General features: G+C 41.2%; 1 protein-coding gene across 2 annotated transcripts in view; it reads right to left on the reverse strand.

The window, feature by feature from the left end:
• Positions 1-14,173, reverse strand: part of neurl4 (neuralized E3 ubiquitin protein ligase 4) — a 47,983-nt gene that overhangs the window by 15,677 nt on the left and 18,133 nt on the right. For both annotated transcript variants that reach the window (XM_063002845.1, XM_063002844.1), the window contains exons 6-20: positions 12,685-12,773; positions 12,526-12,598; positions 11,956-12,229; positions 11,636-11,817; positions 10,706-10,791; positions 9,606-9,768; positions 9,016-9,226; positions 7,926-8,002; positions 4,915-4,993; positions 4,610-4,779; positions 2,148-2,276; positions 1,832-1,977; positions 1,366-1,584; positions 1,159-1,257; positions 925-1,068 (exon numbers count right to left, since the gene is read on the reverse strand). In XM_063002845.1, coding sequence (XP_062858915.1) covers positions 925-1,068; positions 1,159-1,257; positions 1,366-1,584; positions 1,832-1,977; positions 2,148-2,276; positions 4,610-4,779; positions 4,915-4,993; positions 7,926-8,002; positions 9,016-9,226; positions 9,606-9,768; positions 10,706-10,791; positions 11,636-11,817; positions 11,956-12,229; positions 12,526-12,598; positions 12,685-12,773 — 2,141 coding nt within the window. The remainder of the gene's footprint in view (positions 1-924; positions 1,069-1,158; positions 1,258-1,365; positions 1,585-1,831; positions 1,978-2,147; positions 2,277-4,609; positions 4,780-4,914; positions 4,994-7,925; positions 8,003-9,015; positions 9,227-9,605; positions 9,769-10,705; positions 10,792-11,635; positions 11,818-11,955; positions 12,230-12,525; positions 12,599-12,684; positions 12,774-14,173) is intronic.

A 14,173-nucleotide genomic window follows, 5' to 3' on the forward strand; every position in this document is an offset into this window, starting at 1 on the left:
TTTTAAACACCTCACTGTCCCTGCTAGACTGAGAACGGTCCACCAACCAAAAATATCCAGCCAACAGTGGGCAGTGTCCTGTCACCACTGATGAAGGTCTAGAAGATGACCAACTCAAACTGTGCAGCAACAGATGAGCGACCATCTCAGACTTTACATCTACAAGGTGGACCAACTAGGTAGGAGTGTCTAATAGAGTGGACAGTGAGTGGACACAGTATTTATAAAACTCCAGCAGCGCTGCTGTGTCTGATCCACTCATACCAGCACAACACACACTAACACACCACCACCATGTCAGTCTCACTGTATTGCTGAGAATGATCCACCACCTAAATAATACCTGCTCTGTGGTGGTCCTATGGGGGTCCTGACCATTGAAGAACAGCATGAAAGGGGGCTAACAAAGCATTTAGAGAAACAAATGGACTACAGTCAGTAATTGTAGAACTATAAAGTGCTTCTATATGGTAAGTGGAGCTGATAAAATAGACAGTGAGTGTAAAAACAAGGATGTGGTTTTAATGTTATGGCTGATCAGTTTATATGCAGTTCCACGGGACCATGGAACGCATTAACAGGTTTCCCATACATCCTTATGTGAAAAAAACCCTTGAAACTCGACACCTTTTAAACTCAACACCACTCGCCCGAACCAACGGACATTGATTTTCAAGGTACCACTGTATTCACATTTAAACTAGCCCTTTTCACGGGCACTGAGAAGTCACCAGCTATAGTTAATAATCACCCTCACTAAGAAATTAGGAGGCCCTGCCATTGTAAACCCAGAATATTATTTTACAAAACCTAATAAAAATCATGAAACAAACAGGTATGGTACAATCATAGTTACAAAAAAAAAAAATCTCAATACTGCCATTCCATAAAATCAATTGCATTTGTAAGTAACCCCTTACTAACCGGAGTAGCATCTTCCTCTCCCTCACTGGAGCTGTCAGATGTGAGTGATGGAGCCTTTACACTGTCATTGTCCTCTATTAGAGTGGAGCTGACGACTGACACTGCCGTCACCTTTCCATACAGATCCAACACTGCATACACATTCTGATAACACACAAGCAGATAATAGTCTAATTAAATGCTGCTTAAATACTTTGGGGTTCTGCCCTATTGTGTATATGGTTTGGTGCCCACCTTGGCCACAGTCGTAGCTGCAGCTCCCATGTCCTCTCCATCTATAAAGATGTGCATGGTGTCATCACTGCATCTCTTAACTCCAACGCGGTTCCCAACCTGCAATAATAATATCCAGTCTTTTAAGCTGACGAGTACCACCATGTTTGCCCATTTGCTTGTGAGCTTTAGTGCTAATCTTTTCTTTTTGTCCATCACATCTCTTACCGTCAGCCGATCTAGAGAGCAGCCGTAGTTCTGCCTCTGCAGCACTCCGTTACGTCTGACTTCTGAACCAGCCAGCAGCCAGGTAACCTTTGATCGGAGCTGAGTAAGGGAAGGAGAGAGGCCACTGAGGGGGCAGGAGGGCAGATCTGGGGGCTGCAGCGTCGTCAAGCCAATGTGGAGAGAACCAGACCACTGCTCATCCACCTCGTTTATCTTCACCTGGACCAGGAAAAAAAGAGCCCTTCTTTATAAGACTATAAAAATAACTCATTCTTATTGGGCAATCTTTTTTCTGACAAATATAAAATCTATTGATGCACAAGAATCTACTAAAATGTCCTAACTTTATAGCTACACCTTCATTCTCAGTTTAATATGAATGGGCTGATAAAGGATGATATTAGGATAATATCTAAGCAAAAGAAGTACGATGAGCATGGCCATAAAAGATCCCCCCAGATCTCACCTCAAACAGCTCATCCGTCTTAAGCTCTTTTGCACTGAAGACAATTCCGTGGGAATAACCACCCACCCTGACTGCCTGGCATCCTTCACCAAGTAACACTACATTTTTACCATGTTTGTTGTGCAGGCGATGAGCCACTCCTGCCACTAGAGGAAGACATGCCAAAAACTCATGATCAGAAAAGTTGACACGTTAAAATTCCTCGTTTGTTACATACAAAAGTAACTACTTAATAATTTTTTTTCACAAATTAAAAAATATGTGACAACAAAACAAGTTTTAACATTTGACACAGTTAAAACACATTGTACATTACCTGGGGAGTGTATCGGGAAACTCTTTTCAGTAATATTACTGGTACACAAGCTGTTATCCAGAGGGCCAGATGAGCTGGTAATGGACACCTGTACACACTGCCCATACAGATCAATCACTGCATAAATCTCTGTACAAGAGAGAGTGAGAGAGAGAGAGAGAGAGAGAGAGAGAGAGAGAGAGAGAGAGAGAGAGATATGTTGGTTCACTATTGGGATATTGGGTATTGGGGGTGGAGCGGTATTAGGGGGATGTCCCTTACTACTAACACATTGTGCCACCCAGACTAGAGAAGGAAAAATTAATTTCTTATCAGCACTGCTTTTGTTCTTGTTTTTTAATGGAAAGCTATAAACAGCTCAGTTTATTACTTGAGAAATTAAAGTAAAATTTGAAAAAGCCCATGAGAAGTTCACTTAGGTAAAAATTTAAAACATCCTACATTATATGTAATATGGTCTTTTTCTATTTATTTATTAAAATTTTTCATGTTTCACATACATTGGTTATATTCATGACAGGACAGGTAGTCACTCAATTCATCAGTTCAATTCTTCAATGTCAAACACAGTCATGGAGAATTTTGTATCTCCAATTCACCTCACCTGCATGTCTTTATACTGTGGGAGGAAACCGGAGCTCCCACAGAAAACCCAGGCAGACACGGGGAGAACATGCAAACTTCACACCACTCCACCTGGAAATCGAACCCAGGACCTTCTTGCTGTGAGTCGACAGTGCTACCCACTGAGACCCCGTGCTGCCATGTAATAAGGTATTAAAACACTTTAGAACAGGGCGCTTGGGTGGCACAGTGGTGGTCTAGAACAGAGGTCCCCAACCACCGGGCCGCGGACCGGTACCGGTCTGTGGGTCATTTATTGCCGGGCCGCACAGAAAAAATAAATAATTGCAGACCTGGGCATCCCCAGCCGGCCCGCATAAGGTCAGTGACAAATAAGAATCAGACAGAAATAAATGTACATCCCACATGCAATACAACAGGGTTGTGTTAATTTTGACGGGAGCGCTATTTCTTTACATTTCCGCAAGTTTGGATTTACGTGTGTGTGTGAGACGAGTGTATCCAGCTTCACCGTAATGTGACGGCGTACACAACTGAGTAAAAACTCTATCGTCTCTGTCAGTCGCGCTCAGTTCTGTACGCCTTCACATTACGGTGGAGCTGGATACATGAACTTCAAAAGTCAGGTGTAAAGCTGTTTAAGGATCACAATTTAAATCTAGGGTTTATATCACCGTTACGGTACTAAACACGGAGAAATACAAGAACTTGATGCAGAGTCACATCTGAAGCTTCGCTAACTAAACTGCAAACCAACATGGACTGTTTTACACATCCAGGACAGCTTTGTGATATCCAAATAGCAATAGCAAAATAGCAAAAGTTAATGCACATTTTGTTCACATTTGTTTTTAAGAAAGTTGATTAAATAGTGAAATAATGTTGATGTTTTTACTCTGCCTGCTTTTTATTTTCTGATTGTAACATTTACATTTAGCAGTAACAGCTTATCAGAACTGTAAAATTTAGACAATATAAAGAAATTGTATTAATATTGACCAGAATACTCCACAACAGTAACAGTTTCTTATGTGGTCCCTTGGAAAATTTAATTGCCCACCCCTGAATTAGTGATACATTAGCAAGGAAAACACTGCTTCCATTTCCAACCCACGGGTGTTTATCGGATGGTGTCTTTTCAGGTCTTTTTACAGTTTCTCAATCGGGTCTGAGTTCATTCACAGAGTTGTTCCTGTGTTGTTTTAGCTATATGCTTTGGTTCACCGAAAGATGAATGTTCATCCCCGAGTATTCATGTGATTTAGAAGAGGTTCAGAAGAGGTTGGTTTGTTTGTTTCTTCATTTATTTATTGGTATTGTAACGTCATGTTTTACACTTTGGTTACATTCATGACAGACACGGTAGTTACTCATTACACAAGGCTCTTCAGTTCACAAGATAATATCAAACAGTCAATTTTGTATCTCCAATTCACCTCACTTGCATGTCTTTGGACTGTGGGAGAAAACCCATGCAGACATGGGGAGAACATGCTAAATCTACACAGAAAGGACCCAGACTGCCCCACCGGGGGATAGAACCCAGGACCTTCTTACTGTGAGGCGACAGTGCTACCCACCGAGCCACTGTGCTGCCCTTTCAGAAGAGGATTCAAGGGTGTTCCTTTATTTGGCTGCATTCATCTGTCCCTTAATTCATACTAGTCTCACTCTCCCTGCTGCTGAAAACCACCCCAAAACAAGATGATCCCACCACCAGGTTTATCAAAAAGAATAACATTAGTCAGGTGATGAGCAGTACCAATTAATTGCCAGACATTGTGATTGCTGTTCTACCCGAAGACCCAATCCCTCATTTGATTTGAAAACAGTGCATAGCATGTGGGGCTGAATAAACTTAATCAGTTCACCTATACCTGATGGTAGTCCAGTACATGCCACCCCCTGGTCCAACCCGTTTATAAAATAGTGCAGGTCTCCAGATGCTGTACGCATCATTCCAATCCTGGACCCCGAGCCCAGCGTGTCCAGGTCAGAGCCGTAGTTATTCCGCATCGTGTTCCCATCCTGCATGATCGCTGTGCCACTGCATGATTTACAAAGTAAAAAGTACAAAGAAGAAGTAAAATACAGAGAAGTACACTAACAACTGCACAACTATTAATATTAGTATGTTCTTCATGGACTTAATAGAGGAAAAAAAAGGAAAAGACAAATTTACCTCAGCATCCAGGTGTCGTAATCAATATCAGTCATAGTGTTGGGGAACTCCAGCTCATCTGGCCTAATAGCAGTCACACCTTTGCATGAAAAAAGACAAATAATGAAACTGATAAATACATTTGAACACATCAGTTTTTGTCTTAGCGAATCTAAGTATCCAGAAAAAAACTCTCCAAAGCAGACGTGAATTCCATCAGAAAAATTTCATCTAAATCACGGATGGACTGACGAGTAAGTATATGGCCTGAGATGACCTGGGGCCCTGTCCAGAGTGTGTTCCTGGCTTGTGTTTAGAGTTTATGGCTCTAAAAATACAGAGATCCTCTTCAAAAAAAAAAATCAAATAATAAATTGCCATAACCCATTATTTTTTGGACAACTATTAACAAAGCAACAATTGAACTTGTGCATTTGGACACATTCTGTATATTCAAACCCCATTTCCAAAAAAGTTGGGACATTTTGTAAAATGCAATAAAAAGAAGAATCTGTGATTGTTAATTTTCTTGAATCAGTATTCAAGTGATAAAAGTAGAAAGAAAAGATTTCCAATGTTTTCACTGATCAGCTTCACAATCTGATGCCTGCCTCCAAAAAAGAGGCATGTTTAGCAGTAGGTTCTTTCACCTTTCCAATAAATGACACTTTTCAATGGTTTGGGAATGGAGGACACTAACTGTTTAAGTTTTGCAAGTGGAATTATTCATTCTTGCTTGATATAAGACTTTAGCTGCTTAACACATGGTCACCACTGTCTGATTCTCCTCCTTATAATGCTTAGTACATTTTCAGTAGGAGACTGATCTAGACTGCAGACAGGCTTGGAGGTGGCTGCTCTGACAAAAACTCGGGGTGGCTGATGGAGGTGGAGAAGGTGGAGATGAAGACGCTGAGATTTGCGCTGAGAGTGACCGAGATTAACAAGATTAGGAAGCTGTTTATCAGAAGAACAGCACTGGTATGATGTTTTAGATACAAAGTGAGTGAGGAGAGATTGAGATGGTTTGGGCATGTATACAGTGGGGCCAAAAAGTATTTAGTCAGCCACTGATTGTGCAGGTTCTCCTACTTAGAAAGATGAGAGAGGTCTGTAATTTTCATCATAGGTACACTTCAACTATGAGAGACAAAATGAGAAAAAAAAATCCAGGAAATCACATTGTAGGATTTTTAAAGAATTTATTTGTAAATTATGGTGGAAAATAAGTATTTGGTCAATAACAAAAGTTAAACTCAATACTTTGTAACATAACCTTTGTTGGCAATGACAGAGGTCAAACGTTTCCTGTAAGTCTTCACCAGGTTTGCACACACTGTAGCTGGTATTTTGGCCCATTCCTCCATGCAGATCTCCTCTAGAGCAGCGATGTTTTGGGGCTGTCGCTGGGCAACACGGACTCCACAAATTTTCTATGGGGTTGAGGTCTGGAGACCTAGGCCACTCCAGGACCTTGAAATGCTTTTTATGGAGCCACTCCTTCGTTGCCTGAGCGGTGTGTTTGGGATCATTGTCATGCTGGAAGACCCAGCCACGTTCCATCTTCAATGCTCTCACTGATGGAAGGAGGTTTTAGCTTAAAATCTCACGATACATGGCCCCGTTCATTCTTCCCTTAACACGGATCAGTCGTCCTGTCCCCTTTGCAGAAAAACAGCCCCAAAGCATGATGTTTCCACCCCCATGCTTCACAGTAGGTATGGTGTTCTTGGGTTCTTCTTCTTCCTCCAAACACGACGAGTTGAGTTTTTACCAAAAAGTTCCATTTTGGCTTCATCTGACCACATGATATTCTCCCAATCCTCTTCTAGATAATCCATATGCTCTCTGGCAAATTTCAGACGGGCCTGGACATGTACTGGCTTAAGCAGGGGGACACGTCTGGCACTGCAGGATTTGAGTCCCTCTCGGCGTAGTGTGTTACTGATGGTAGCCTTTGTTACTTTGGTCCCAGCTCTCTGCAGCTCATTCATCAGGTCCCTCCGTGTAGTTCTGGGATTTTTGCTCACCCTTCTCATGATCATTTTGACCCCACGGGATGAGATCTTGACCCCAAGGGAGATTATCAATGGTCTTGTATGTCTTCCATTTTCTTACAGTTGCTCCCACAGTTGATTTATTCACACCAACCTGCTTGCCTATTGTAGATTCACTCTTCCCAGCCTGGTGCAGGTCTACAATTTTCTTCCTGGTGTCCTTCGACAGCTCTTTGGTCTTGGCCATGGTTGAGTTTGGAGTCTGACTGTTTGAGGCTGTGGACAGGTGTCTTTTATACAGATAACGAGGTCAAACAGGTGCCATTAATACAGGTAACGAGTGGAGGACAGAAGAGCTTCTTAAAGAAGAAGTTACAGGTCTGTGAGAGCCAGAAATCTTGCTTGTTTGTTATTGACCAAATACTTATTTTCCACCATAATTTACTAATAAATTCTTTAAAAATCCTACAATGTGATTTCCTGGATTTTTTTTTCTCATTTTGTCTCTCATAGTTGAAGTGTACCTATGATAAAAATTACAGACCTCTCTCATCTTTCTAAGTAGGAGAACCTGCACAATCAGTGGCTGACTAAATACTTTTTGGCCCCACTGTAGAGGAGGGTTGAGAATTCATCAGGAAAAGGGTGTCGAGGATGGAGCTGACAGGCAGGAGGAGGAAAAGAATGCCAGAGGAGGTTTATGGATACAGTAAAGGAGGACGTGAAGAGGTGGTTGGTGTGACAAAGGAGAACATACAAGACAGAGCAAGATGGAGACAAATGATTTACTCTGGTCACCCCTAACACGAACAGCCAAAGAGATGATGATGATGTGGATATTTTGCATCATGCACCAGTATAAAGACAGAACTCTTGTGACAATCTGACAATAACAACACTAATGGTGACAGGAAGAGCTTAAATATACCTGATGCATCTCTATTTTAATGAGCAAGTAAAGTTAGCGCTTGTAATAGACTGTTGGCTACAGACCTTTACCTTTAGAGTTGTTTTTGCACTATTAAGTTCACTCACCTGCCTCTATAGAGCCTGACCAGCGGTCTACCATCTTCTGGATCACAATTTCAAACAACTCTCCATCACGAAGGCCCCTGTTGGCAAATATACATTCTTTGTCAAATACTAACACTATACTGTATATACACAGTCGAATCACATAATTATGACCACTTCCTACTTTCAACTGTGGCAGCATGTAGCTCATGAAAGAAGTCATGTTTTGTGAGCTGGCTTGGTGGGTGTATAAGGAGTGTGATAGGCTGTCTGCACATACGTATATCCCTCGTTGCTACCATGGGTAAAATTGTCCTCCCTGGGGTGGATTGGATTTTTCATCAAGACATTGCAACATGCCACACTGCTAGAAATGTCCAACATTGGTTGGAAGAGCATGACCAAGTCTTCCAAGTACTACCCTGGCCCCCTAATTCCCCAGACTTGAACTCAACTGAGCATCTGTGGGACCACCTCGATCATCGTGTTCGCTCTATGGATCCTCCCCCCACACACCCCCGACAGCTGTGGGATGCACTGCAGTCAGCATGGCTCCAGATACCTGTGACAACCTACCAGGACCTTATTGGTCACTCCTAGACAATCTAGCTGCTGTCCGTGCTGCACACAGCAGTTACTCTGGATATTAGTTGGTGGTCATAATAATGTGACTTGACTGTGTAAACAAAACAACATCAAATACAGAGTAATGAGTTAAGTGTGAAGTAGCAGCATGAAAAAAAACGCATCAAAAGTTGGTTCAAAGTGCAGTCTGCATTGCACTAAACATACATAACAGACATGGTGAAGTTGGAGGGGACGTGTGTCAGATACGGCCCTCCCCCAGCAGGGTAACTGGGTATGACTAGATTGGGAGAAAATGGGGAAAATGAAAAAGAAATCCTTTTACAGACTGTAAGTAAATAACTGCTTTTAAGACAACATGAGACATCTATAAAAAAGTGTTTGAGCGTGACCCTGCCTTAATTTCAGTGGTAATAACCAACTTTTTAATGACATTCCTCAGAACCAAAACCAAAATGTTAAGAGATTGACTGCTAGCTGTAAGAGACTAGAATAATCCCCCAAATAAGGGAAGCTACAGACACACCTGTTAGAAATGACAATGGCATCGTTGAATTCGCTGCGGCAGTTCTGGCGAAATGCTGTGCGACCACCATTGGTAATGACAGCATTAGTGCCATGCAGCTGATGGAAGCGCAGGTCGCTGGATGCACTGACTCCTGTTACAGAACATGGACTACCTGGAGACATTGCTATCGGTCCCTCTGAACTATCGTCCGGTAGAGGAGGGAGGTCAGCTGGGACAAAAGAAAAGGTGGGGGGAGACAAATCTGTAAAAACTTGTATTTACATGCTCAGAACAAAGAAATGTGCCATGCAACACCATGCTTAAATACATGTTAAATACAATGAATCAAATATTTCAGACATTGTCTTTTAAGACTAAAAAAACTGCATAAAATGCCAAGTGCAAACATTTCTTATTTTGCAAGTAGCTTAAATAGGTCAAGCCATCTAATGCCATTAGCCTTTAAAAAACTTAAAAAAATGACATGATGACATGAAGATCTTGTAACAAGCAAGCTTTACAGATTTAATACACTTATAACAAAATAACAACAAACTTCTATGTATTAATCAATCAACATCTATTATGTCCACCTCTCTATCACTCACCCATGTCATCCATGATGGTTGCTTGCGCTGCCTGGCCATACAGGTCCACTACTGCATAAACATTGGGTGGTACATTCCAGGCTGCTGGCCCCTGAGGTACTCCATTTACAAAAAAGTGCAGACTGCCATCGTCCTTTCGTACCACGCCTACGGTATCTCCAGCCTGGTATAGAAAAACAGCACACAGTGTTGTTTATTCAGTACTAAAATGGTCTAAACTAGGACAGCAATTAAGTGTTTAATTAATTAAATAACTAATCTAATTATTTAATGCATTAATTTAACTATTTCATTTATTTGTTGATTATTTTTCAGACTGGCTTGAACAGATTTTAATTATTACTTTAAAAATAATCAATTCCAAAACTGTAAACATTAACAAATAAAAGCTTAGTACTCAAATTATAATGCACAATTCACACAATGCACAATTGTTTTCTATTTATTTATGCATTTTCCCCCATTTTCTCCTGATTTAGTGAAGCCAATCTTCCGCTGCTGGGGATCCCGATTGCATTTGAGTAGGGTATATTTGCCTGTTCCACACCCCTTCCGACGCGTGCGCAGTCCTCAACCCCTTCTTTTTCGCCCCTGCTTCGGTGGATTTGCACATAAGGCTCATCCACTTCTTTACAGACGTTTCGGTCTGCTAACCAGGGTACACTCAGCAGGCCAATTTTGTCTGCTTCAGGCACTGCTAATTGTGCCCGCCAGATGACGCCCAGCCGACCAGTAGCAGATTGATTCGAACCGGAGTGTTTAGAATCTCAGCACTGGTGTGCTACACCAGTGATAGTCCTAAGCCCAGATAGAAATGCAGAGGGTTGCATCAGGAAGGGCATCCAGGGTAAAATCGTGGCATATAAGATATGTGGGCCAGAATGATCCCCAGTGGCGAACGCCTAAATACGAAAGCAGCCAAAAGTGTTCTACATGTCTGCATACTGTCTACATGAATTCTTACAGTATACATGTTTAATTACAGTCATGCTTTTATTATGTCCCATTTTTAATGAATTACCTACATGTGAATGCAAGTCTTTTATTTGTAGGTAAAATCATTAAAAAAGGGGACTGTTAAAAACTCTCCAAAAACTCACTTTTAGTCTGTCCAAATTATGTCCATACTCGTCTAGTATTGTAGTTCCATTGTGCATCACTCCATTCCCTGTCATCATCCATGTTCCTGTAGAAAATATTGGGAGAATACAGAGCCATAAAGACAAGAGTCGCAGTGGTTTCATTGCTACCAGGAAACAGTGGGCGCAAGTTAGGAATACACACTGGGCATTACACACTTACTCACACCTATGAGAAATTTAGAGCAGCCAGTTTCCCATCTGCATATTTGTAGGTTTGAGAAAACCCACATACACACACAGAAGAACCTTATGGTCATAACTATAAAAACACCCCTGCAAAACAGATGTGAATATCATGTAAAACATAACAATTTTGGTTGCTTGAGTGGCACAATGCCGAATTACGCTAACCCACTACCGCTGGGTCCCAGGGTTCGAATCCCCAGCAGTGCTTTCAGCCAGCTGGGCATCTACACACAGACATAATTGGCTGTGTCTAAGGAAGGGGGGGTGGCTGAAGCCCCACAATGAATTGGCGTCCTGTACAGGTGTGTAACTACATAGTACTCAGCGGTTTCCAGGGAAACCGGACCCATCGCGACCCCAATTAAGATAATAAAACATAAAAATAAAATTAAATGAAATATTACAACTGTGTCCCAGTACATAATGTGGGATTGCTGAAACATCATTGCCTGACTTCAGAAATGCTTTTAATTATATAGTCTACAAAGACACAAGCCCTCTTAGAAGAGGGTGTGCCCATAATTTTGGAATAGCATGTCTAATAATACAATGGTCAGATGTCTACATACTTTTGGCCATATACTGTAGAACAGATAAAAGCTCATTTAAGCAAACATTAGAAAAACTGCCTGTCTGATTAAATTGACCTGAATCCTGGTATTATATATAACTGTTTGTGTATTAGAGCTGAGTGAGTCTCACCTGAGCGCAGGTTGGTCATAGTTGAAGGTAGCTGTAAATAGGCAGGGTTATGTGTGGTCACTCCAATCTCTATAGACCCCGCCCACTTGTCCACCATTTTGTCTATGCGCACCTGGAACACTTCGTTCGCGTGTAAAGGACGGTTGCTTAGCACCACTCCGTGATTAAAATCGTCTGTCGCACTGTAGAACAGGAGAACGCAGACAATCAGATGCAACACAAACCTTTTAGGAAGTAATTCATCTTGTTACACCTATACTGAAGTACTGTTAAAAATGCATGCTGGGATTTGTGCATGTAAATGTAAAGAATGTTCTCACTGAGGTCGCAGTGCGGTTCTGCCATCGCTGATTATGGCCGCCTTTTGGCCGCAGTTTGGGTGGAAGAGCAGTCGATCCGGGGCTTCAGGGTCTGAGATCAATGAAAGGCCAGCCCGAGGTCGCCCCACGTCAGGTGACAGGGCCCTCATAATAGCATTGTTTCGACGCAAACGATCACTGTGGTTGTGATTATGGACGATAGTGACTTTTACAGCCATGCCGTAGAGGTCCACTACCCCATATACTATACCTGGAGTCTGGTTAGCAGCCACGCCTGAATATATCACACAGAGCCAAAAGTCAGTGTGGGAGAAAAGTATTAATTTACACTAGAAGTATTAATACACAATCAATTACCACTTAGAATGTGTAGATATGCTGAGGGCATGATTGCCAGTAGTCATATTCCAATATTCCATATTCCAAGATTCTGAACCCTCACTGATTATGACTGTATAATGTTACAACTGCAAGTCACTTAAGATATAAGCTGCTGAATTCCTTACATGTAAATGAACTGTATTCTGTTTCATTTGTAATCCCCCCAATCTAATAAAGACCAATTCTTACCTTGGTCAATACCATTGATGTAAAAGTGTAACCCCCCACTGGCTTTCCTCATCAGCCCTATATGATCTCCCTCCTGCAAAACAACACATGATAATCACACTGTAGGTGGGAAATGAGTAATGAGAAAAACTAAAATGACATCCACTGCAGACATCTAACCTGAAGCTCATCCAGACTGAATTCACAGTACTCCCTTCGTGTGCCTTTCCCATTGGTCAGAATCCCACAGCCGCTCATCATGATTGTACCTGACAAGAGAGATAGAAAGTAGGTGATAATCCATGTTCACCTTCCAGATTCGCAGAAGTTTTGTAGTTTAAATTGTTAAGTGGCTGTCTCTGGAATTACCACAGTGTAATATTTACCAATGTGTGTGTCATAGTTACAAGGGACAATGCACTACAAAAGCACAATATATTGTGTCAGAAACGTTCATTAAGACTTAAAATAAGACAAATTATTAATTTGCCTGAAGTACCCATAGAAACTAACTTTGTGAAATTTCTTTATATTGTATGTGTTATAAAAAGGCTATAACTAGACATTTTTACTGCATTTGATTCTCTCCAGCTGTACATTAAAGACCATTTTTTCACTCTCCAGCAAAACCTAGTTTTGTACCAAACATGAATGATACGAATCCTTTTTTTGTTTGGTAAAAGTTTTTAGTATAAGGTCATGTGACTCATGTTTGACAGATCCAGATGCTACCAACTCATGGAAATTCAAGCAAACAGGTAACAATAGAACAGGTAATAACCTTTGTCCTACAATCAGGGCTGCCGCGATTGGTCTACATAGTCGATTTAGCGTCTACATCAATATTTTAAGTCGATGCTTCGTTTTTAAAACTATGTTAATGTTTCATTTCTACAATGTTTCCATTCATATAACCGTTCATATGATTTCCCTCAGCACTACTTGTTGCGTGCATTACCTAAGTCGTATTTGGTCCAGTCACTGGTTGGCGTCTGCAGCAGAGTCAGAGCCCGACTGTAGAGAGCTTTCAAAGAAAAGCTAAAAGTTTTCCAAGACCCAAATCATCAAAAGTTTGGGAATACTGGCACAAAACAAAAAGGTGGTTTGTACACTGTTCAAAGCTTTGATGGTACCACAGCAGCACTAGTGAGATGTTGCACGTCTATATTGTTTAATTACGCTTCTTAATGGTGGAGATTTTGTATTGAATCCATATTCCTAAGCAAGTTCAGTTAGGGCGCATGAGAAGCGGCAAAAACTAAAAGTTCTATGTTGTTTCACTAAGCTTCTTAATCGTGGAGATCTTGGAAAACCGTATTCCTTAGTGAGGTTAGTTAGACCGTTGTGCACTTTGTTGCGTTGGGCTTGTGATTTTTGCCGTTGCCGCGGCGCTCAAAGCACAAAAAGTTTCTCATGTCAAACACTTACCACTGTGTTTACATCGCTTAGAATGTGAAGTAATTTTTGAGTGAATGTGTAGGTTAGAATCTGGGCTCTACAGTCATTACTGTACGTTGGACTTAATGAGACGTGCCTCGGTCTAACTATTTTATTTCTGCTATAAGTTTAAACCCTGTTCAAATTCAATTTTGAGCCATATTATTATGCCGTACAGTTTGTTGTTAAAATAAAAGAAGCTTAAATGAGATTCTTAATTAAAAATAGTCAT

Source organism: Trichomycterus rosablanca, chromosome 10 (genome assembly GCF_030014385.1).
Source record: "Trichomycterus rosablanca isolate fTriRos1 chromosome 10, fTriRos1.hap1, whole genome shotgun sequence".
Taxonomy (NCBI): domain Eukaryota; kingdom Metazoa; phylum Chordata; class Actinopteri; order Siluriformes; family Trichomycteridae; genus Trichomycterus; species Trichomycterus rosablanca.